The sequence below is a fragment of the Plectropomus leopardus genome, chromosome 9, assembly GCF_008729295.1.
Source record: "Plectropomus leopardus isolate mb chromosome 9, YSFRI_Pleo_2.0, whole genome shotgun sequence".
Lineage (NCBI taxonomy): Eukaryota > Metazoa > Chordata > Actinopteri > Perciformes > Serranidae > Plectropomus > Plectropomus leopardus.
Genome location: NC_056471.1, coordinates 15,854,240 through 15,877,039, shown reverse-complemented (window position 1 = coordinate 15,877,039; position 22,800 = coordinate 15,854,240). Strand labels below are relative to the sequence as shown.

The window sequence follows — 22,800 nt, the reverse complement described above, 5'->3', positions numbered from 1 at the left end:
CTACAGTTAAAGTGTCTTGCCACTACATTGATGATAATAAAAAGGTTCAAAGCAAAACATTTCTTTAATTTTAGACATGTGAGGCATGTGGATGACCATGTCTCATCTGCCATATGTCCAGAGATATTTAACTGACACGGTCCTATGATACCCTTGAATCAAATAACAGACTGAGAGCTTACTGAAAGAGCATCATATGGTATGTCTCAGTATAGGATTAGGACAATGCAGCCTACTGAGAACCAGAGGAGGACTAACAGCATGTACCCACTGCTCTTTGATTGGCAGGTGTTTTGAATGGCAGGATCGTGTATGGCGACCCGGTGGCCTCTGTTTGCTTTATCCCCAGGCTTGAGCAGCAACCACCTGTGACATGCACATCTGGAGAGGGGATTACCAGCATCATGGGGGGAAAGGGGTTTACTAAAAAGCTCTGGAACTACGCCAGAGATTTAGCCATGTGTGTATAAGTGATTACTTGTGTGTGTCCATATGTGCGTGTATATCTGTGTCTCTTTGACGCATCAAATCTAAAGGATTTATCCCCTCACCACCACAGACAACCGCAGCCAGTCCAACTGCCTGCACAACAACAGAGCTGTTATCTCTCTGGCTCTCAGCTCTCATAATAGTTTGGACAGCAAAAAAACTCTAGTGGGTTATTAAGTTCTGCTCCTCTGAGTTCATGGATGCAAGTCTGGGGTCAGCAGGTTTGGCAGATTTGGATGAGAGCACTGCTGATATAACAAAACTGTGGCTTGACTAATTGTTAACAATTACCCTGTTACTCAGGCCATCACGATGTTCTCCCATGGCGAGGAGGACATTGCCTTGGGGGCTAGCTGGGTGTGTAAGTAAACGTGCGTACGTGTGTGTTGAGAAGATTTCTGAAAATCTCCCTGATAGTTCATTTCCAAACACAACATGCTTGATCTTGAGTGCTGGCAAAGTACCTAAGCACCTGAACATTCTGCAAAGTCAAACAGATTACACTGCACATGTTTGAAATACTTCCACTGACTTACCTCATGCAAGAAATGATCGTTTAATACTCTGAATACTGGCTTTAATCTGTGCCAAACTGCAAGTATGTGATGAAAACAGCTGCATGAGAGTGAATTTGATAAACCAGTGCAGGAATGATTCTTCCAAAATTTACCACTAGGTGTCAGATTTTTCCTGCTCTTGCACATTAAGAACCTCAAGGATCATTAATCCCATCAAACAGTCATCTTCATCTTGGATCCTTTATCTGGCCCCAAATCAGGTGAAAAACAGCTGGTTGAACAAACATCATTCATCACCTACTGCATAATGTGCTTTCCCAAGATATGCATCATTAAGTTATGACTTTTAGTTATTGATTAACAATGAGATCTCTGATGAAGCAGGTTAATCGACAGGAGGCAAGGTGATACCTGGTAGCTTATTTAAAGATGATTTACACGTTGCTTCGATGCTTCTCCTCCCAGGGCCGCATGCATAACACCTGAGACTGTTTCAAGCAAGGTAAGACACCTTACTACACATGTAAATATCAAATATTTATGAAACGAAAAAAATAGAATCAGTCAATATCGAAGCTTTCTGTTATTATTTGAAATGAATGATTTATTTTAAATGGAAGCCTGGCCTTTGATCTAAAGCTGTGGGACTTACAGTTCATACATCCTTTATAATGTTGGCAAGTCAGCCATCACTCACTGACAACTGTTACTAAATGTTTCATTAATCCTTTTATTTTTCCACTTCAAGTCAAACTCAAGTAGAAAGATTTTGGATGAAGCTTAAACAGCATGGAGATACATGTATGTGAGTCACAGTGACTTTAAGGCAAACACAAATAGCGCAAACAGTGAGACTGGCAGACTGACTAACAGCTGAGCGTGGGGCAGGTAGATTAGAGGATAACATTCAGCAGCACACACACACACACACACACACACACACACACACACGTGCATTCAGAGTATATTCAGATGCAATCTATGGAACTTGTCTCACACTCTCCCAAGTACAGACAGACGTACATATGCTTACAGGGGCTTCTCATACACATCAGAACCTGCAGGAGGATGCCACACAGAATGGGAACGATGCGGCGACTGTAATCACTATAATTTCAACTGCTGTAATTACTGAACTCACTTCCATCCTCTTTGCTTAACAGAGACACATTAGCACTCCCCCCTCCACTGGAGTCCCCAAAATATGGCAAAGTGGCTGACATGAAAAGGGGAAAAACGGCTCTCTTTAAACCGAGAGCGTGAAATTCTTTGAAGGGAGTTGCTGCTCTATGGATGGTGGAGAGACCCTTTAAGAGCTGACTTGCAGCTGCAGGAAATGGGGGACAAGACAAGTTACATTGGGGCTGATGTTTCCTTATTGATTCTGACAAGGCATTCATTTGTTTGAGAGGCGAGACGATGCCTCTTTAGTGTATGTTGTTTAAGTGTGCAATTTGACCTCAAATCAAGGACAGCTGCCAATTACAAACAACATGGGCTGCCTTTGTTCCTTTCTAATTGCTTGTCTGTTGATCTCAGTGGCGTGGTGAGAGTTTGGCTCGCCTTGTATGCAGACATATTGGTCTCCTTTGGCTTCTTTTTCCTGCTGCAGGTGCCTGATAAACACAATCTTACATGTGTTCCTTCTGCAACAGTGTCATCCTGTGATTTTAATTACCTCCCTATCTCCACACAGCATCCAGAGCACTATGTCCTCTCGATCCTTAACCATAGTGTCCTCTGGACGGGGAACACAACTCAACAATGGTAATGTAACGAAGTACATTATTCAAGCATTGTACTTAAGTATCAATCTGAGGTACTTGCACTTTACTTAAGTAATTTCTTTTCATGATACTTTATACTTAAACTCCACTACATTTCAGAGGGAAATACTGTACTTTTAACTTCACTACATTTAACTGACAGATTTAGTTACTTTACAAATTAAGATTTTTGCATTAAAAAACACAAGAAAAGTTTCTAAAATATGATGTTTTGTTATAAATTGAATTACCAAACAGTTAATACAAGTACAGCCGCAACAATTATTTGATATATCAATCAGTTGATTGATTAGGGGTTTTTTTTCTATTTTTATATTTTTGAGGGTTTTTTTTTTTTTTACTTTTAATATTTGAAGTACATTTTCCTGATTATACTTACTTACTTTAACTAAGTATCTTTTATTTGTAACAGAGTATTCTCACAGTGCAGTATTAGTGCATGTACTTAAGTAAAGGATCTGAATACATTTTTCACCACTGCTTGGGAATTTCAACCCCAATCACTCTGTCTTTTTTGTCTCTGAAATTCTTGAAAGCAGATCTCTCACCTGAGTGTATACTCTTGTTATCTGTTATCAGGGGTGAAGATGCATGGCACTCAGCTCTCCTCACAGCCCAAACTCCTGCAGGAGGAGGACAGGGAGTCCGGCATCGGCTCCACTCTTGACCTCAGTGACAGCTTTGAGGGCCTCAACCAACATACCAATCAACGCTCCAGCAAACCTTCACTTGGGGAGGCAGACAGACTATCTAAAGAGAAAGGTACAAGAGGGTCATGTAGAGGAGAATCACGCATTCGTTTCCTAGGTTGGCAGCAGGTCTGATTTCTCTGAAAAGGCAAATAACAACAGGAGAAGCCGCACCACATGCTCATTAGATGAGGGCATGCTCGAAAGACACGCAAGGCTCGTGGGATCATGCTGTCTAGGCAACAAAGGCAAAGTCCTGCAGTCACTCAGCAGTATTTGGCTGCATTTGGGTAATGTAGTATGTCAGATGGCTTTGCTCTCTATATGTGAGAATGCTGACTATGGCTATCTCTTTCATCAGCAACACATGAATGAAGAAATATAAGAAGAAGAATGAGAAATATAGGACGAATTAGTGGCCAGAAACATCCTTGTGTTTTCTGTGATGGATTTTCTTGATAACTGTGCATTCCTCTGGACACTTTGTGAAGCTAAAGCATCTCCCTGGTTCTTGTTTTGAACAGACAGCTCTCCACAGACCACAGCAGTGAGACTGAGCAAGATCAAGCAGCTCTTTATCAATCTATTCAAGATCCCTCTCCTCCTCGCCCTCCTCTTCCTCTTTGTATGCTCCTTGGACACTCTGAGCTCTGCCTTCCAGTTAGCAGGGGGTAAGTACTATTACCCTCGCTGCCCCCTCAGCGGGTTGATAGTGACTCAGCCAGTTGATGTTTGACAAATAAGTGAGTCACTGCAGAACAGTTCACACTGTCCTACCAGGGCCCTGCTCTGTAATTTAGTGCAAAGCTTCATGTGGTGACCTTTTTGTATTTGGGGAAACAAGGAGTTTAAATCTCGTTTAACATTGCTTTTGGCAACTGTCATGTCTGAGACCAGCATTTGTGCGTGTGTGTGTCTGTGTGCATGTCGGTGGCATATTTAACCAGGTAAAGTGGCAGGGGACATTTTCCAAGACAATGCGGTGCTGTCCAACCCTGTGGCAGGGCTGGTGGTGGGGATCTTGGTTACTGTGCTGGTCCAGAGCTCATCCACCTCCTCCTCCATTGTCGTCAGTCTGGTCGCCTCCGGACGTGAGTAGGCGAATAAAAGTGTGTGTGTAAATCTGCAAGCATCATGTAGCCTACTTTAGCACAAGTTATTTTAGGATTTAAATAAGACTCTGAAAGGGAAACATGTCCAAACTGGCCTCATTTTTTCTGAGAAAGGCCTATATGTTGTTGTCGTGTGTGTGCGTTTGTGTGTATATGTGTGTGTGCGCACATGCTGTATATGCAGTATGCTTATGTATCTCCAGGCTATTATTTTGCATGAAAACATATAATAAGTAGAAAAACAGTAATATGGCAATAAATACAAAAATTCCCATGGTGCATGTTTGGCAATAACAAATACATTTAATTAATTTCCGGTTCATGGTTATAATCTCAGTTTTCTGGCTTCCTGCACCATCTCATGCTGTGCTGTGAATATGGAGGATACAGTAAATTATGCTACTTGATTTGCCGCTTAGCATTAAGGACCAAATTAGGGAAAATGGCTTTGGTTAAATGCTTAAATGTAGGCAGATGAATGTATATAAGAACAGAGGAAGATTAAACTCTGTAAATAAACATGCAGTCTACATTAGTATTCTCCAGCAGTTAAGTGTAATCTTAAAATGTACATTTTCCTTGTTAAATCACCTAAAGTACATGTCATGTGTTAATCTATATTTATGTTATTGTTAACAAATCCCACAAAAAAGGCTAACCCCCCAAAAAAGTGTTAGTCAATTTCTCAATAATTTGCAACTTCCTGTCTATTTTTCACAACCCTGACAACAAAATCTTGGATCCCAAATCCAAATTTTCATTTTTATTAAGGCAAAATAGTTTTTTTAAACAGCTGGGCATGGTAGTTTTTAAAGTGTCCATCTTTATCCTAATGAAGCTAGTGTGGCTCGTGGCTCACTGATGTGATTGTAATCGTTTTTTGACAACAATGACAGTCTGCAGCACGTAATAAGCTATATAAGGCTTTACCTACACAGAGGCAGGTTGGGTGGGGGTCAGAGAAATAATGAAATCAAACAATTTCACACCCTGTAATCTCCCACCATCTCGGTCATTCCAATTCATCATGTCTCATAAGACCATTACACAGTGAGGTTATGACCTGTCTCTTTCTAACGAGCACAGGCTCCGAGGTCTCCCCTCTTTTGTCTGCGTGGTTAAAGTGAATGATATCAGTATGCAAGAGCTGCCTCCCTGCTTTTAAATCCTTTCCGTAAAAGACCTAGGAGGAAGATTATAGATAATTATCAAAGAAAAAAAGAGATGCAAAGGCATGGACGTGTGCATGAGTAAATGTGTCCTGTAGGTCATTATCATTAAAGGCATCCTCAACAATGAACATCCCTGCAGAGTGTGAAGGCTAAGCTGCCTCCACTCACCAGCAAATTACAGTCACCTTTCATCCCCATTAAGAGTCATGTTCCATTCTGAAATGCCGAAGGTCACGTCTTATTATTATGCGTGTGATGCAATACCATTCACAATGCAGGCGGATGTTTACAATGTTTTTTGTTTAACTATACATGCATATAGTTTAAAGAATCCTGACTTTAAGTAAAATGTGTGTGTGGTCTCACTTCACAGTGCTAGAAGTGAGGTCAGCTGTTCCGATCATCATGGGGTCCAATATTGGGACTTCAGTCACGAACACCATAGTGGCAATGATGCAAGCCTCAGAGAGGACCGAGTTTCAACGGTGAGTGAAGAACGGTGGTGAGGCAGAGGATGAGTGGAGGGGAAGCTGGAGAGTAGGGAAGAAGAAATTGAAATGGAAAAGTGAAGAGGATAAGTGGTCTAGATAGAGGGAAGAAGGATAAAAGTGTTGAAAGTGCAGGAGAGAAAGCAGAGGAGGGTGAAGAGAAAGCATTAGCAGCTGCTCGCTGCCTCTTTGCTTCAGCCTTCATTTGAGTGTGATTTCTACAACAGCGACAATAATGGCACCAATCCACATTGATCCCACACCAGTAACCCTTTGGCATGAAAATATAAGGCACTGAACAGATGGCATGTTGCTTAATCTGGGCTGGGTAAAATAAACATGATTTATTAAACTTTCATAATATACTCACACACTGAGTCAAAACTAAAATGCTCATTACATCACACACATAAAAAACCAAGTTGAGCCATGAAAAGCAGATTAACAAGCAATCATTCGGAGTAGTTGATCATGCTGATGGCTGACCTCAGGCAACACAGAAAATGATTGTGACCCACTGCAGTGCCTTTGCTGGGGCGACAATCCACGACTGCTTCAACTGGCTGTCGGTGCTGGTTCTGCTGCCGCTGGAGGTGGTGAGTGGCGTCATGGCCCGTCTGTCACACCTGCTGGTCACCAGCCTCAAGCTTCAACCCGGGGAGGAGGCACCTGAGATGCTCAAAGTCATGACAGAGCCAGTCACCAAGCTCATCATACAGGTAAAATGATCAGCCAATCACTGTTTTTTTAAATGATAATTTGCCTGTTAATCTGTTCTGTTAATCTTCAGACTTCTGTCTAGAGACTGATACTCTGCAAGTGGACTGTGTTTTTTATTTTTCTTTCTAAAAATCAAAGTCTCAAAAGCATACATATAAGTAGACCTCATGGACATAACAATGTGCTCAAACATATGGTGCAATTTTTAGCAAGTCTAGCTAATAAGTGGGGTTACTAGTTACTGAATGGCTTTGGCCAATGAGCACATAGTTAATGTTACATTAGTCTGAGGGTTACAGAACCCCCTGTGCACAATTAGCACATCTACTGTGTAGATTTCCCCCCACTTTAAAGAGGCTGGAATAGATGCTAACGTTAGAAAGTTCAAGTCAGCGTTTCCCAAATCTCTCCTCAAGTACCACTTGTCCTTCATGTTTTAGATCTCTCCCTGTTGCAACACAGCTTAAATGATCAGTCTGTCATTAAGCAGCTTCATCACAAGCTGATCATTTGAATCAGCTGTGTTGGAGCAGGAAGACATTTAAAACCTGCAAGACAAGTTGGGATTGAGCTTGGCTTGTAATGTGAACTCAGCATAAATGTCTTGCACAGCATTGGTGGGAATTGTACAGACTCTTTAGTTGAAGGACTAAAGGTTTAGTACTTTAACCCTGCTCTCCTTTGACTCACTGAACTTTAAAGATGAAAGATATTTCTCCTCTCACCCTCAGCTCGACAAGTGTGTAATCACGGGGATCGCCTTGGGAAATGAGGACATGCGGAACAGGAGCCTGGTGAAAGAATGGTGCCAGACTGACCTTGTTATGGTAATGGCCTCGTCTCCACTGCTGTCTCCTGCACACGCAGACACATTTTGTCACACTTTGGTGCCAAATAGAGGCTGACACTGCTGCCAGTGAAAACTGTGTTGCTTATTTGTGTTTTCATCACAAATGCTTCCGTCTTTCTTTCTTCTTGTCTACAGCAAACTGGCAACGTGAGCACTGCAAACTGTGGGCCCAGTCATGACTTGTCCCATTCGTCACTGAAGTGTGAGTTCAAACTCAGAAGTATCTGTACAGCCCCTTCTGTTGTAAATAGCGTATTTTTATTAACTTTTGTCTTTCTTTAAAAAAATGTAATGAAACTGTGTATAATATAATAATTATTAATAATAATTTCCTGATGATTGTTGGTCCTGTCTTTGTGCAGGTAATCATTTGTTTGTGTCTACCGGGCTGTCTGACCTCACAGTGGGCCTAATTCTTCTGGCAGGCTCTTTGGCTGTCCTCTGTACCTGTCTGATGCTTCTGGTCAAGCTGCTCAACTCTCTTCTTAAAGGCCAAGTCGCAAAGGTCATCCACAAAGTCATCAACACAGGTGCTTTTGAGCTGCTAGAGTTTTACACTGTGTATCCACATGTAGTGGCTAAATATGCAGATGCACTCTGCAAATGAGTAAACAGCCAAGAAAACCTTTATGAGCTGCTGTGGATGCAAATTACATCGAAAGGCTGTGAAGAAGATACAAGTATTGATGTGTTTATTGTGCATTGATGTGGGTAATTTCAATCTCTCCTGGCTTTATCTCCACAGACCTGCCATATCCGTGTGGGTGGCTGGCAGGATACATGGCCATGCTTGTGGGTGCAGGGGTAACATTTGTGGTCCAGAGCAGCTCTGTCTTTACTTCAGCCATGACTCCTCTGATAGGTGGGTGAAATATACTTTTGCTCCAACTATGAGGAAGATTATACATTATGTTCTGCAACAATTAACCTCAAACATTTACAGGATAAAATGTTAACATTAAAAATGTGTAGCTAATTAAAGTCATTAGCACCCAAACTGAATCAAATAAATTAAAGCATGAACATATATGTGCACAAAATACATATGCCACACATTCATTTTGTTAATTTCTTTAAAACCCGAAACATTTTTTATTTCCCTGTATTAAAGTTATATAAAGAATGCTGACATCCACCAGCACATGCTTTCACCAAAATGTTATGTAATACCAACATCTGTCATAACTAAAATGACAGATGTTGCTTCGAGGCAGATGAATAAATAGATACATTTAGTATCAGTTCTAATCAATTTTAGTATATTTTCAGCACATCCTGTGCCTTTTTTCTGCGAAACTCCACAACTGAGGATAAACTTTAAAATACCTTTTAAAGTTTAGTTGTAAAGCCACAGTATTCATAGCTGCTGGGAAATATCAAATAAAAGCTATTTGTTCTTTGTTTGGTAGAGGTGTTTGCACTGTCTTGTCAGTTAGGGTTAGAATTAAAACGTCATAACTTCTTGGTGACATAGAGTACTTTAAAGGTGTAGCTGATAACTTTTGTGAAAATAACATAGTGTTAAATTTCCTAAAACTGTCAATATGTCCACACAGTGCTACATAGATTATCTGTGAAAAAAAACATGTCCCTCTGCTACCTCATAGTGTTTCAAATGGCCCTGCCAAATGCAAACAAAAACAACCAGTCAGAGACCTGGACTCTCTAACTCAGCTGTCATGTCAGTTACTGCTCGTGAACTGCAGTCAAACTGTCAAACTAGGCAGGAACTGATCAAATATGAACCAAGATTATGTTCCCACATTGTCTATTTCTCTCTGCAAATGTTTTAAGACACATATTTTGGTGAAATGTTTAGCTGTAAAATAAGAAGTTTTTTGTGACCCGACTGGCATGATGGAAACAGTCAAGCCAAAAAGTAAGCAGAGCCTACAGGCCAGAGCAGACTTTTCATTTTGTAGCTGGCTCACAGTCTTTGAAGCCAGTCTTTGTAGTGGAAAAACAGTGAAATTACGACTTCTGAGTCCATCTCATGATGCCATGTGGCCTAAAAAGACTTTTTCCCACAGACTTGCATGTTGAAAGATACATCTGTAGATAACTGGATGGATTTTTAATGTCACAACCCCGCAATATGACTTGTTTCACTATGAGAATTGATCCATTCAGTCCGAAAACCTATAGAATGTCTTAAAGAGCCACAAGATTACGTCTTTATATATCCCTATTCAAGTAAACAAGGTGCTAAACCGGAATCAGCCATGCCACACTGTTTTACACACACCAGTTTAACTGTTTCAGCTTTAGGCGCCACTGAGCAACTTTCATAGGAATGAACAGGGCTTCAACTCCAATGCCATATCCAGTTTTCTTTACAGATCCTTGTTTTACAGCTCTGCAGTACAATTAAATACATTTTTGAAAACATTTGAGGTGGGAAATAGGCCCTGATAGGTTGTTTTTCTGTGAGCCATGGTAGATTCTGACAAATGCCTTTTGAAGCACAAGGAGCAGGAAAGAAAAATGACTTTTCCTCAAAACTATTTCCTGTACCTCTGTGTGGATGACAGTTTCAGCAAATATGCCAAAATGTTAGTTTTCATAAAGGTGAGCAATCTGTCAGTGTATCTTTAAGTGGCTGCTAGTAAAATATAAGATGAACACAGCACAAATAATGAATTTGCTGCATGGCTTTGTTTTACTCTCTTGGATCTGTAGTGTCTTACTTGCTCTTGACCACCACCCACCTCGCTGACCATAGCAGGTCAAACCACTTTAAAACTCCCCCGGCCATATAAATGCTGAATAACATCAATTTAACCTTGTACACTGTCATGACCTCTGTGTGAATGTGAAACCCGAGGCAGCATCGTGTGGTTATTACAGTTTAAAAGATATGTGAGCAAAGTTAAACAACTTTTTGATCCCTGGCAGCTGTCCATCACTTTGTTCTCTCTATAGAAATACTTCAGGCAAATTGGACAGTTAATCATAGCAGCTGATGTCAGTGCATAGAATAAAACCAAAACTGATCTCACATCATATTCTTCTCATTTATAATACAGTCTTTCGTTGCAACTTGCCTTTGTAATTCAGTAGTAGTATTCAGGAAAACAAGGCTTGTGTGACTAATGCCAGTGTGACACATTATGCATATGTGTTTACTGTGTGGGATCAAAGGATATGGAAATGTCGATAATGGGATTGCATAAAGAAACAAAACAAATTCAAACATAATCCACAGTGCAGCAAAACAGTGAAATTGTTCATATTCATAACTTCACTTTTCTGAGAGGCCAATTACTTTGGTTTATTGTTCAGGTACTCGCAGCCCACCTGAGCGCCTCACCTGTTTTTCGCTGTCCAACTTGACTCTGCTGCTCAGTTTGTTTCTCCTTTGAGGTGATCTTGCTGTTCATAGTCCAGGGGCAACCCCAGCATCTGCCCAGTCTAAAGGTTGAACTTATATGAAGTTTCTTATTCAGACCCCACAGTTACATTTGGTGCAGGGCTTCAGGGAGTCTCTTGTAATGTCTTATTAAACTGGACTCTAACAGGGTCAAACAAAGTCAGGATCACCTGGGAGCTTGCTGTTTTTGTGCTGTGTGCAACTGAAAGTCATTCCAGTTATTTTAATAACACAATGTGTGCTAGTGCATGTATCATACTACACTGGTGAAGTATTTCACGTTATGCTACATTATGTTACTAACCCAAACCCTAATTCTGAGTTTTTAAACCAAACCTACACTGGCCAAACCATGTTTTTTTTAACCAATGTTCTAAGTTTATTTTGAAAAGAGACTATGCATTTGACAAGCATAAACTGTGTATTTTCTGTGAAAACTGAAGTTTATTTTCAAAAGTCATGTCCCCTGTCTCTGGGTGTCCAAAACTAATGCTGGAGGTGTACCTGGAGTGTCATAATTTGATATGTAGAGCAACTGACCAGGTGCCTGTATATGAAAAGTTGGGAGGTGAGAACATGTTGACAGAAATGGAATATAATATCCATAACTATGTTTTCATCAGTATATAATCACCTGAAACTAAGAATTGCATTTTTGTTACCTTTGATTGAGATATTTATCTTGACCCCCCCCCCCCGCTGCCCCCCCCCCCCCCCCCCCCACACACACACACACACACACAACACACACACACACACAGCCCCCTCCAAGTTATTAATTATTAATTGAAACTCCACTCCATGACCTCTAAACAGACATTCACTGCAACAGTAATAAATTAACTGTACATTGAACAAAGGTGTACCTGATTGCTCCTGTCATGTAAATAATGGCTTTAATTTAGTGTTGCCTCATAGAATACCACAGATTTCCTTGTTAGCTTACAGCCCATTTGGCAGCTAGATGGGGCCAAATAAGGACATAAACCTGCTTATTTCTTCTGATTGAGCCTTGTGAAGTTTGTGAGAACATTTTGCATAACCGGCACTGTATGCCACTGGCTAAATGAAGCATGTAAAATCAGTGATGACTGAGTCATCAGCCTGCAACTCACTGATAAATGTGAGATGGGAATCATGTTTCATTTTATACAGGAATAGTTAGCGGCTTGGGAAAAAAAGCTAAAAGGCAAAAAGTATGGATGATTTCCAATCCACAGATACACTTAATTAAGTATTTCTGTTTATTTTACTTAAGATTATAGCTTTACATCCCCTTTAGCTGCTGCTACCATGTGATAGTATCTATTGAAAATAACCCAGAAAATAAAAGAGAGATTACAATGTCAGTAGTTTTAACTACATAGATGGGTACTATAGCAGCATTGCCCTACTTTGGTTGTCAGTTGTTGTCAAGCAGCCACTCATTTGACAGTCATTAGTCATCTTATCTGGCAAAGTTATATTTCAGCCTCTTTCCTCCTCGGTTGCTTTTTAAATATTTGGCTTTTGTTCATTTTTGATGCTCAACAATGTTGTCAATACATTTATTTTTATTGCTGTGGTTTCACATGGCTTGTTATCTTTGTAAAAACAGTGAATTCAGATTTTATCAACTGCTAAGAAGTTAATAAGACAACGTATCGAAATACAGTGGTACGATAGCTTGTGAAAATGCACATACAAGGGTTTGTTTACTATCTAATGAATTACTTCCCCTAGAATGGCATTCTCACATTACAAATAGTGTAAAGTTATGCACTTAAGATAAAGATTCCTCCATAACGTGAAGTTGTGTAGGTTAGGTTTAGCATAAAAAACATGGTGATAACATGCTTTAAAAAAAACCCTCAATGTTCACTTAATTTTACACAGGACACAAACACCAGTCTCCTGGCAGCCTTCCCCATTATGACAGTTATATACAAATTACTGGCTCAGGACTATGTGGGCCATATATGAATTGTGGTGCTTTACTTTTCGTAGATATATGTAAGAACAGTGTAGGAGAACAGCCTGACTTAGAGAGTGTAAACATTCTTAAATTTATTCATTTGAAATAACTCTGAAATTTGTCTTGTGTCCGAGGACGTCAGCTATTTCACATAAACACAAACAACACTCAACCAAACAACAAAATCATAGAAAAAAACATTACAAATAATTTGATGAAAAGTGAATGCATTGCAACATATTACCCATTGCTTGTTACATTCAGTGTTTGACTCAGGTACACTTGGGCTATTTAGAATCAATACTCCGATTTAATAGGTTGACAGACTGAGGAACAAATGAATTCCTCAACCTGTTAAGTCAAGCCTGTGGGACTCTAACTCTCCTGTTTGATGACAAAAACAGATATTCAAATGTTTCATGATGATATGTCAGTGTTAGCCTTGCAGGGTTCACAGTGTATTTCAAACTAAAGATGGTGTATTGAGCCATTTTCACCCCATAAAATTCTGATTCTCATAAATTTCGTAGGATGTTAGTATTATTGATGTGTTTCATCACAATGCAGTGATACCATTTAGTTAACAGTTCAAAAAACACCTTTAAATATGCTTTTATTTAAAAATTGTGTTAAGCGTATCAACTAGTTTCTGTGAAAGTAGTAGATACTATAAGAAGCTGTTGCATTTCCTGATCATCTTAATTTACTCTCCTTGTTTTCTCCCTCAGGTATCGGTGTGATCAGTCTGGAGCGGGCCTATCCTCTGACCCTCGGGTCCAACATTGGCACCACTGCCACAGCCCTCCTGGCAGCTCTGGCCAGTCCTGGGAACAAGCTAGCAGCTGCCATACAAGTAAGCCAGTGTTTCACAGCATACAACCACCCATTTGAAACCTGCAGGAAAATTAGAAAAAAAATGAAGGCACCACAACCACCCGCCTCCCACTTCGAAGGCAAAATGTATTTTCATGAATATATTTGTCACTGATATGCCTCTCAGGGGGGAGGATGGACACAGACAGGGAGACAATGTTAAAGGAGCCCGCACATATAATTTTCCCCTATACAAGCAAAAACATAGAATTAACTACAGATGGTAAATCATAATAATGTTTGTATGTATATTTATGAACATGGATTTATGCATAAGCAAGCTGGAGGCAACTTAGTGGATGCCTTAAGGAAAACAGTTTGTTAGTCTTTTCTTTGACAAACTGTGAAAATGTCTTGTGTTGGTGGTTTATGGAATGAATATTACATGATGACAAAATGGTTCATGTAGGCTCTCCGAGGATGCAGCCTAATTGACAGCACACTGACTGTTAACTGCATCCTTCAGCACTTGCATAGTTTCTCTCTGTTTCTCCTCTTGTATGAAGATCGCTCTGTGTCACCTCTTCTTCAACGTCTTTGGCATTCTGCTGTGGTATCCTCTTCCCTTCTCACGCCTGCCGATAAGGATGGCTCGTGTCCTGGGTGAGCGCACTGCCAAGTACCGCTGGTTTGCAGTTTTGTACCTTCTCCTTTGCTTCTTGCTCCTGCCCTCGCTGGTGCTTGGCCTTTCGTTGGCAGGCTGGCGGGTGATGGCAGGTGTTGGGGCTCCTTTTCTGGGGGTGACCATCTTCATCACCATGGTAAATGTGATGCAGACCCGTAGTCCTCGCCACCTGCCCACTAAACTCCAGAGCTGGGACTTCCTGCCCCAGTGGATGCGATCTCTCAAACCGCTCGACCGCCTCATCACCAAGGCAACTGTGTGCTGCATTTCTGTATGCGTAGAGCAGCAGGGAGAAGAAGACAAGGAGCATATATCAACAAAGACAACATCTGTCAACGCACAGAAAGAATCTGCCCAGAGTAAGGCACAGCTGGCTTATGATAACCCAGTCGTGGACTGCCTGGTTGAAAGCGTACCAGGTGTAAGGGTGCTTAAATTAAAAGGACTGGAGAGATGCAACAGCACTCCACTGTAGTGAAACTGACAGCTGCATTATGTCAACATGTTGGGAAGAGTTGGATTGGATTGAGAAGCCATTTTGTAATGCTTTGGAAATGAACCCATTTTTGATAATGAACTGACTGATAGAAGATAGCCTCCCAAAGCCAGGCTAATTATGGTGGGCGACATTTCCTTATGTATTTCCACTCAACTGAGCAAGCTCCATCTACTGATGAAGATCATATTGTCAAAAAACCAAAATCAAAAGCTCCAGAACAGCTACTTAATATACCTTAAGCTTTTTTGTGAGCTGCTGTCAAGATGAAGAATTAACTTTTAAATTCACTTAATGATAAACTACATAAACAGAACATGATTCTGTAGCTGAATTAAAGGTACCCTGAGGAGCTGCTGACCACAAGTGGTGCTATCGAGCAATGTTTTTATGAGTGGACCCCCATTTTGTTTGTGCACACATGTGCAAGCATACATGCATTCTGACTTGGTTTCATACCATTTCACCGGTTTGCAAAAAATGTAGCTATGGAAACCCTGAGAGGCAGTGAAAACATTTTTTTTCTGGCAATCCATTTTCTAAAGTTTTTTTTTCATGTGTGAATTAGAGTGGAAAGAAACCAACTTTTTTGCACAAAAAAAATTGCGAGAAATTTGGGTTTTTTTGCAAGGAAAAAAATCAAGATTTTAGCAGGAAAAACATTTCTTTGGCGTGAAAAAAACTTCTTTTTTTTTTAGTTAGTGTCATGGGTGGAATATTGCGTACTGTCAGCAAGTCAAATCGAGGATTAACATTTTATGGTCTCATACATAGAACTATTCAAATTCTGATATTTGACCACTTTCATGTTACATAAAAGGTTATGGTCATAGTCGTCATGTTTTGTCTTCAAAATGCAAAGTCTAACATCAACAGTAGTAGTTACCAGCAGCCTCCAGCAAACTTGGCTGTCTATGCAGTAGAAAGACGTAAATACTTTTGAAATTGGTGCTACATGATCAGAGAAATGGATAAAAAGGTGTTTTGCAAACATGACTGTTTTTCCATGGCAAACAATATGGCAACTGACTGGTAACGATGGATCTCTAATTACAGCTAAACATGATTCTGAAAATATTTCAGTCAAGAAATAATCAAAACAGTAACTTACCACTGCTTAATTTTACCTTTGATCTCAGTAACCTATTATCACCCTCTTTTTTACAATACAGGAAACAGTATGGTGCCTGCTTCCTACTCCCAAATGTTCATATTACAGCCGAACAGTGAACTAAAATATGTTTCTGTGGACTTTTTAGGCGAGAAATAGGCAGCGCAGTAACATAATTTTGTTTTATATTTGATCAGCACTGCCTCATTTTACCATTTGAACTGAATCTGGTCTGAGTTTGAAAGAGAGAAAGGGGTGGCTCTCTCTCTATTGATCAGCCTCTATACTCTTTGTGTTACGAAAATGTGAAAGTACCATATATAGTATAAAATTCTGCTGGATGACACAAAACGTGTCATATGGAAAGGAAACCAGCACTGTTGTTAGCCCAAAGTCTAATGATATAAACAATCTTGTTATCAGATAGCTAAATGTTTGATCACTTTGTTAAAATACAATGAAGTTACTTGTTATGTAAGTGTAGGTAGGCGACCTAATACACGCAGACACTACAAAGGATTTATCACGTTGGCTTCTTGATGTCATCTGCAAAGCAGTGTATGAATGTGCTGTAGCATGTGTGTGCGCTGTAGTGTTTGGTGTGTATGCTTGTTTAAGTGAGAGAGTATGTATGCTCAGGAGGCGTTGTTGAGCGTGTGAATGTGCTGTTGCATTGTAACAACTGATCGTGTGTTTAAGAAATTTTGACTCCCTGAGTCTTTAATTTAATGAGAGAATAAAGTCTGACTCTTTCACTTTTAAGATGACATACTTTGAAGAGCGCTTTGCAAACAGGATGAGAGTACACATTAAATAAATAACTAGTCTGTCTCTGCTGGTAAAATTGCAGCTTGGTACTCAGAACTGACAAAAAGAGAAACTTCATTAATTCTTGTGTCTTACTTGAAAGTACTGGTTCAGGTGGAAAATACGTCCTTTTCTTTCTTTTGCCCATTCAAGGACCTTGCTAATCTGCAAACGTACACTCCAGCAACTTTTTGTTTCAACAAAAGCAGCTTCATCTCATCATACTCCTCTGATCCTGCCATGCTCTTTAAAGTTTTAGGGTTTTAAATGAGATGCAGCCATCTCCTCCACCAGACATGGCAGTCTGGACAGAGTTTGCATCACCCTACTGAGTCTAATGTGAACCCCGGAGGCATTCGAGAGCAGTCTGAGATGGAAGGGGAGCCAGAAACAAGAAGCTACCATGACACTCACTCCTGCACATACTCACGAAAAACACGTCGCACAGAATTAATCTTATCTTTAAGTAAGAGCTGATCTGAGTGCTGATTATCTGCAGTGTGGGACTGAGCAGGGGGAACTGCAGTTTTGATGAGTGCAGGGGTCCTGCAGAGCTGGGTCAGGGTCCTGCCAGGCCTTAACATTTGGGGATTCACAGCAAGGAGCTGCAAGGGCTCTCTGGTGCTATCGCTGCTTCTCAGCCTACTTAAAGATAATGGAAATAGCCACTGTGACATCACCCGTTGGATTGTGGGCTCCAGCTCTGAAACCCAAAGTTTGGCATTTTTTTCGTCGCCTTATTGAATTTTTGTAGCCAGAAGTGAGCATATGTGAGCTGAGGAGGAGTGAGTGTACTCATCAAATACTGCTTCTCTGTCAGTGATCTCAGCGTCATATAACTATTTTCAGAGGCACATTTTGCAGTGGCAATTTTTAACGCCGGCAGCTACTTTGGTATAAAGAGCGAGGAAATCCATACAGGACAGGAGCCCACAGTTTCTTTTCTGTGTGACACCAAAAGTCAATAGAGTAATTTTTAATAACATCGTATTGGTTAGTATTTGTAGCATGCCACGTTAGTGACGTATGTCACGTGATGTCACATGGTTTTTTAAAGGAGTTTAACCTAAAAAAGATTTTTTTATGTCTATGTTTGTCTGCTTTTTTTTTTTTTTTTCCAAAAAAGCAGAAACTGTACATTTCCTGTGACAACGGAAATGTATTTTCAAAAGGCACAATGCATGTAACAAATTGACACGCAGCCCCTGAATGTCACAAACTGATGCAGAAGGGCACCAAGTATGTCAAATTCATAGACATAGACATAGTCATAGACATTTAATGGCAAAGCAACGGTATTTTGCACAGATGTAATGAACAGGGAAATTAGCTACAAAAGCCGAAACTGTTTTTGTTGTTTATTTGTTTACTAGGCTGTAAACATGTTTATTTTGGCTGTAAAGTTTGACATTTTTACGTGTGTATAGGGATCGACTTGCTTTTGGAGCCAGCCTTATGTGGCCATTCAAGGAACTGCAGTTTTTGGCTTTATTTTTCAGCCTAGGAGGTTGCCACCTGTTCCCAACAAACGCTCACTCACACTCATTTACTGTACATCCCTCTCACAGTGGCATGAAGTTCTATGTGTATGTGAGCTTTTATATTTTTACAGTATGAGAAGTAAATCCCTTCAGAGGCAAAAAAGTAATTTCTTTTTGCCTTTAGGCACAACTTGCTTTGTGTCTGACCAAAGTCACCCCCCATTTTTCAATAGCTAATTTCATGAACCTTTTCAACCCTAAAGCGCTCACATTTTGCTTCCAAAGCATTTTGCTTCACTACCCAGGTGCTGATACAGCAATAATCTGTCAACAGCTATTTCTTTCTGTGTAGATGCTGTGAGAGTATTTCTCAAAGGGATTACAATACATTTAATCAAAATTATGATCCAGAGACATCATTACTGCTGAATCAACAGAAGAGTTTTGTGGCAAAATGAAAACAGCCAGACAAATTGTATTTTGGATTTTTGCCAAAAAAGTTTTTACTGTGTTACTGTGTTACCAACAATATTTACAAATAGATTTTGAAGAGAGCCTTAATAGAATTAGTCAAAAGATCACGGTATGTCTAACATCACCCAGTGATTGAGAATAATGGCTATTCTCTCTGATAATATATCAGTGTAAAGCAGGTTAAGTCAGAAGGCTTGTTGAACCAAATTGCACCACATATAAGCAGAATTACATTTGTTACAGAAAGTAATTAAGTTTTTGCTTTATATCCCCCTTTTTTCTAAAGAAGTTTATCAATATACTTACTACTTACTACTTACTACTTAATCAGGTTTTAACTTGGTAGCTATGACCTGTGCAACCCTAAAGTAAATACTTTTAAATGCAAATTAATTGATTATATTCAGAAACATAAGTGAGAAAACAGAAAGATTCTGTGCTTGCAAAAAGCTGCAACGACTGTATTTTACAAACTAAAGGTGGGCGTTCATTATCTCTACAAAACTCAGCCAGATGTGACTTGGATTCATCACTTGGTCGACTCATTAAAATGAATGTAGGTTCAAATACAAGCTGGGATTTTATTGACTTTTTATTCTTATTGCTTCTTATGTTATTATTATTATTATTGTTGTTGTTGTTGTTGTTGTTGTTTTTGTTGTAATTATATAAGCAGTAGTAGTAGTAATAGCTGTATTTTGTTTTATTATAAAAATTTGACAAATTGACCTTTACATGGTTTTTAAAATATTAACCACAGTAACAGAAGTGAAAATGATCCATTATTATTCAGCCCCTCATGTGAAAAACAGACATCATAACATAACACATGGCCGGTGGCTGTTGTTAAGTCAGCACTGTGTAGGCCTTTTGGGACAATGTGTTTACGCAAACCTGCAGAAAGTGCTGCACTCATATTTCAGTCTTATTCACGGGGCCACATGTAGTTGACTTTTACTTCTTTGCCATACATCCAGTTACTATTAATTACACATAATATTTGTATAATGCATGTTTTGTTTCATGTGTTTGCATTTCCAATAACAAAGATATGGCTATGCTCAATGGAGTCATGAGGATACGTTTCAATGAGAATTGCTGTGTCGATAGATCTGCATGCTTGCACATGTTACTACAGCATCAGACCACGATGGCCATCGAAGAGTGAAGCAAAAATGCATTAAAGGGCGGTGAAATGTCATATCTGAAGCCCCTTTGTGTTTTAAGAGGGAGTTTTATGGGTGAGGTGCTACAGCTGGTAAAATAGCTTGTTAAACAGTAACAGAGGTGAAGACTTAAGCATCTTCTGTGCAGTCTAGGTCACCTCTTACTGCTCCCACAGCTGGGAATCATGTTCAGTGTTAGAGAATGTTCATAATTTGAATTAAATACACTCGCGAGGAACTAATTATCACTGAAATCTTACTTTGTGTTATGAACAGGTGGACCCAAATACAGGAGACAGCAGGCAGACAACAGGAGCTCAAAAGATTAAGCTTTATTTTATTTTTGCTCAATTCGCATCCGCCCTGCCCAACTGGTCGCTTGTATCCATCCATAGTCCGCCCCAACTTCTCTACCAGCGAAAAATTCACTTAAGTATTTCATGGATTAATACAGAGCTGTTCAGAAAGTCACTGGAGCTGCAGCCAAAGTGGCTGTGTTAATGTGAGCACCATTTGAATTTTTGAAATTGTCACTCTCTCTCATCACGCTGCCAGCTTGGTCCACATCGCAGGTATCCCAGCATGCTTTGCACAGCAAATCAGTTGCTTCCAATACAAAATGAATAGTTGCAGATTTCTGGTTGCATGTAGTCACGTATAGTGGGCATGCACCACAAGGTGTAGAGGCTGAAGAACAGGAAAAAAGCTGATTGGCTGGAAATACTCAGGAGCAGAGAAAGACTAATGAGGCTGATTCAGGGCAGGTGTGTAGATGGGTAAGAGTAAGGGAAAGAGTCTAACAGAAACACTCAGTCCAGTCTTTCCGAAAGTCTGAAGGAATCAGGACACAGCAGACTCTGATACTTTGCAATTTAAAGGAACAGCATGTAAGATTTAGGAGGACCTAGGGATGTCTAGTGGTGAGGACTGCAGATTGCAACAGCCTGAAACCTTGGCCTTAACCTCCCGATTAAGGCCAAGCTGCTGGTCAGCTCTCTGTCTATATTAGGTGTCCTGCACCGTTGGCATCCGTTGACCTTCATCTGCTTATTGTCCACAGAGTCAGCATGTTGAATTGGCGATGGCAGCTGTGCAGCCCATCGGTGAATGAAATCATTGAATTACACTGTTTGGCTTCTACAAAAGTTGGCATCAGTGCCTGACGCACTTTTAAGTAAAATCAGAATTATTTCTACACACTGGACCTTTAAATCAAAATGCTCAATATCTGCATTATTATGAAAAATGGCTCCATTTTTGGTCGCACAATTTGCATGCAGACAGACGAGTGTTAGCTCAGGACAATAAAGAAGGGTTTTAACACAGAAGAGGATATCACAACAATATTCATGAATTTTGAAAAGTCTTAATATCTTGATAAGTTCTCATAAATAAAAGATGATGGTGTCAGAATGCATGCAAATGCTTGAATAAAAACTGATCTAAATCAACCAGAGATGTTAGCATTGCTCTTTATCTGTGCTGCACTCATAATTACCTCCTTAGCAGCACAAACACATCTGTGCTGAATGCAACTGAAATAGAGGAGAAACAGAGAGAGAGAGAGAGAGAGAGAGAGAGAGAGAGAGAGAGAGAGAGAGATTACCAAGACCAAGTTTTTGGGGGCAAAACAAGCTCTCTTCCTGCAGGGCAAAGTGGGTGGTTGATTTGAAATTTGTGAGTTAATGCTCTCTGCTACAGCTGTTATTGCGTGCAGGCTGGTTATGATATGATGATGGTTGTTTTTTCAGCATGTTTGATATAACTGAACACCAGCAAATGTATTCATACTTCACTTCAGTTACTTAGCATCCACAAACTGTGTAATTTATTCTTGTTTAAACAGGAAGTTGAACACTGTTATTATCTTTATTTAGAGCCATTTGTGACCATTATTTTAAACTATGAATCATGTTAATGCCTACAATTTCTCAAATGTTTTGATATATATGTGAAATGTAGAATTACGTGTACACACAATGTAGAACACAATAACAACTATAAGTGTGTACACGCAGTGGGAAAAACCTCTGGGCCATTTGCAATTTGGACCATGTTGGGAAATAATCCAAGCTGCGGGTTGACAATAAATCTTGCATAATGTGTTGATACATTCCATTAATTCCAATATTTGTTTTGTCAGGCTCTCCATGACCAGTGTTTACACATGCCAACATTGTTCAAACATAATGTTATAATGCAGCAAAAACAACGGAGCGACATTTGGTCGACAACCACAATGAAACACATTTTTCTATTTGCATAATATGGGACGAAAAAGGCAAGTGTTTCAAAGTAAAAAAAAAACCAAAACAAAAAAAACAGAAATCTGCAGTAAAACAGAAGTGAGTGTGAAAGGAATTACCAGGAATCTGACTTTTTAAAACTCTGCAACATGTTGGTCATCATGCAGAGAGTAAACAGATCATAACAAAACAGACATAACATGACAAAACAGAAAAACATACAAGCAAACAAGCGGCCTTTGATTTTCTTTGACATCCAGCAGTTGAATCTGATGAGTAAATACAGATGGACACTTTTTTCCTCTGCATTTACAACATATGAAAAGACATACATGACACATAAGTATTGAACTCAAATGAAAATGCATCATA

The 22,800-nt window shown here is 39.8% G+C and overlaps 1 protein-coding gene across 2 annotated transcripts; it reads left to right on the top strand.

Moving 5' to 3' along the window:
- The first annotated feature begins 1,487 nt into the window (after positions 1 to 1,487).
- slc34a1b (solute carrier family 34 member 1b) lies at positions 1,488 to 22,242 on the top strand. 2 transcript variants are annotated; one of them, XM_042493741.1, is made up of 13 exons: positions 1,488 to 1,509; positions 2,704 to 2,774; positions 3,374 to 3,556; positions 4,008 to 4,154; positions 4,431 to 4,574; positions 6,141 to 6,252; positions 6,779 to 6,974; positions 7,707 to 7,802; positions 7,961 to 8,027; positions 8,188 to 8,355; positions 8,571 to 8,687; positions 13,878 to 14,002; positions 20,459 to 22,242. In XM_042493741.1, exons 2-13 carry the CDS (start codon positions 2,717 to 2,719, stop codon positions 20,681 to 20,683), a joined length of 1,638 nt encoding a protein of 545 aa, XP_042349675.1. In that variant the 5' UTR covers positions 1,488 to 1,509; positions 2,704 to 2,716; the 3' UTR covers positions 20,684 to 22,242. The 2 variants fall into 2 exon arrangements, with proteins under 2 accessions (XP_042349675.1, XP_042349674.1); XM_042493740.1 differs by lacking the exon at positions 20,459 to 22,242 and adding an exon at positions 14,529 to 15,250.
- The last annotated feature ends 558 nt before the right edge of the window (positions 22,243 to 22,800 follow it).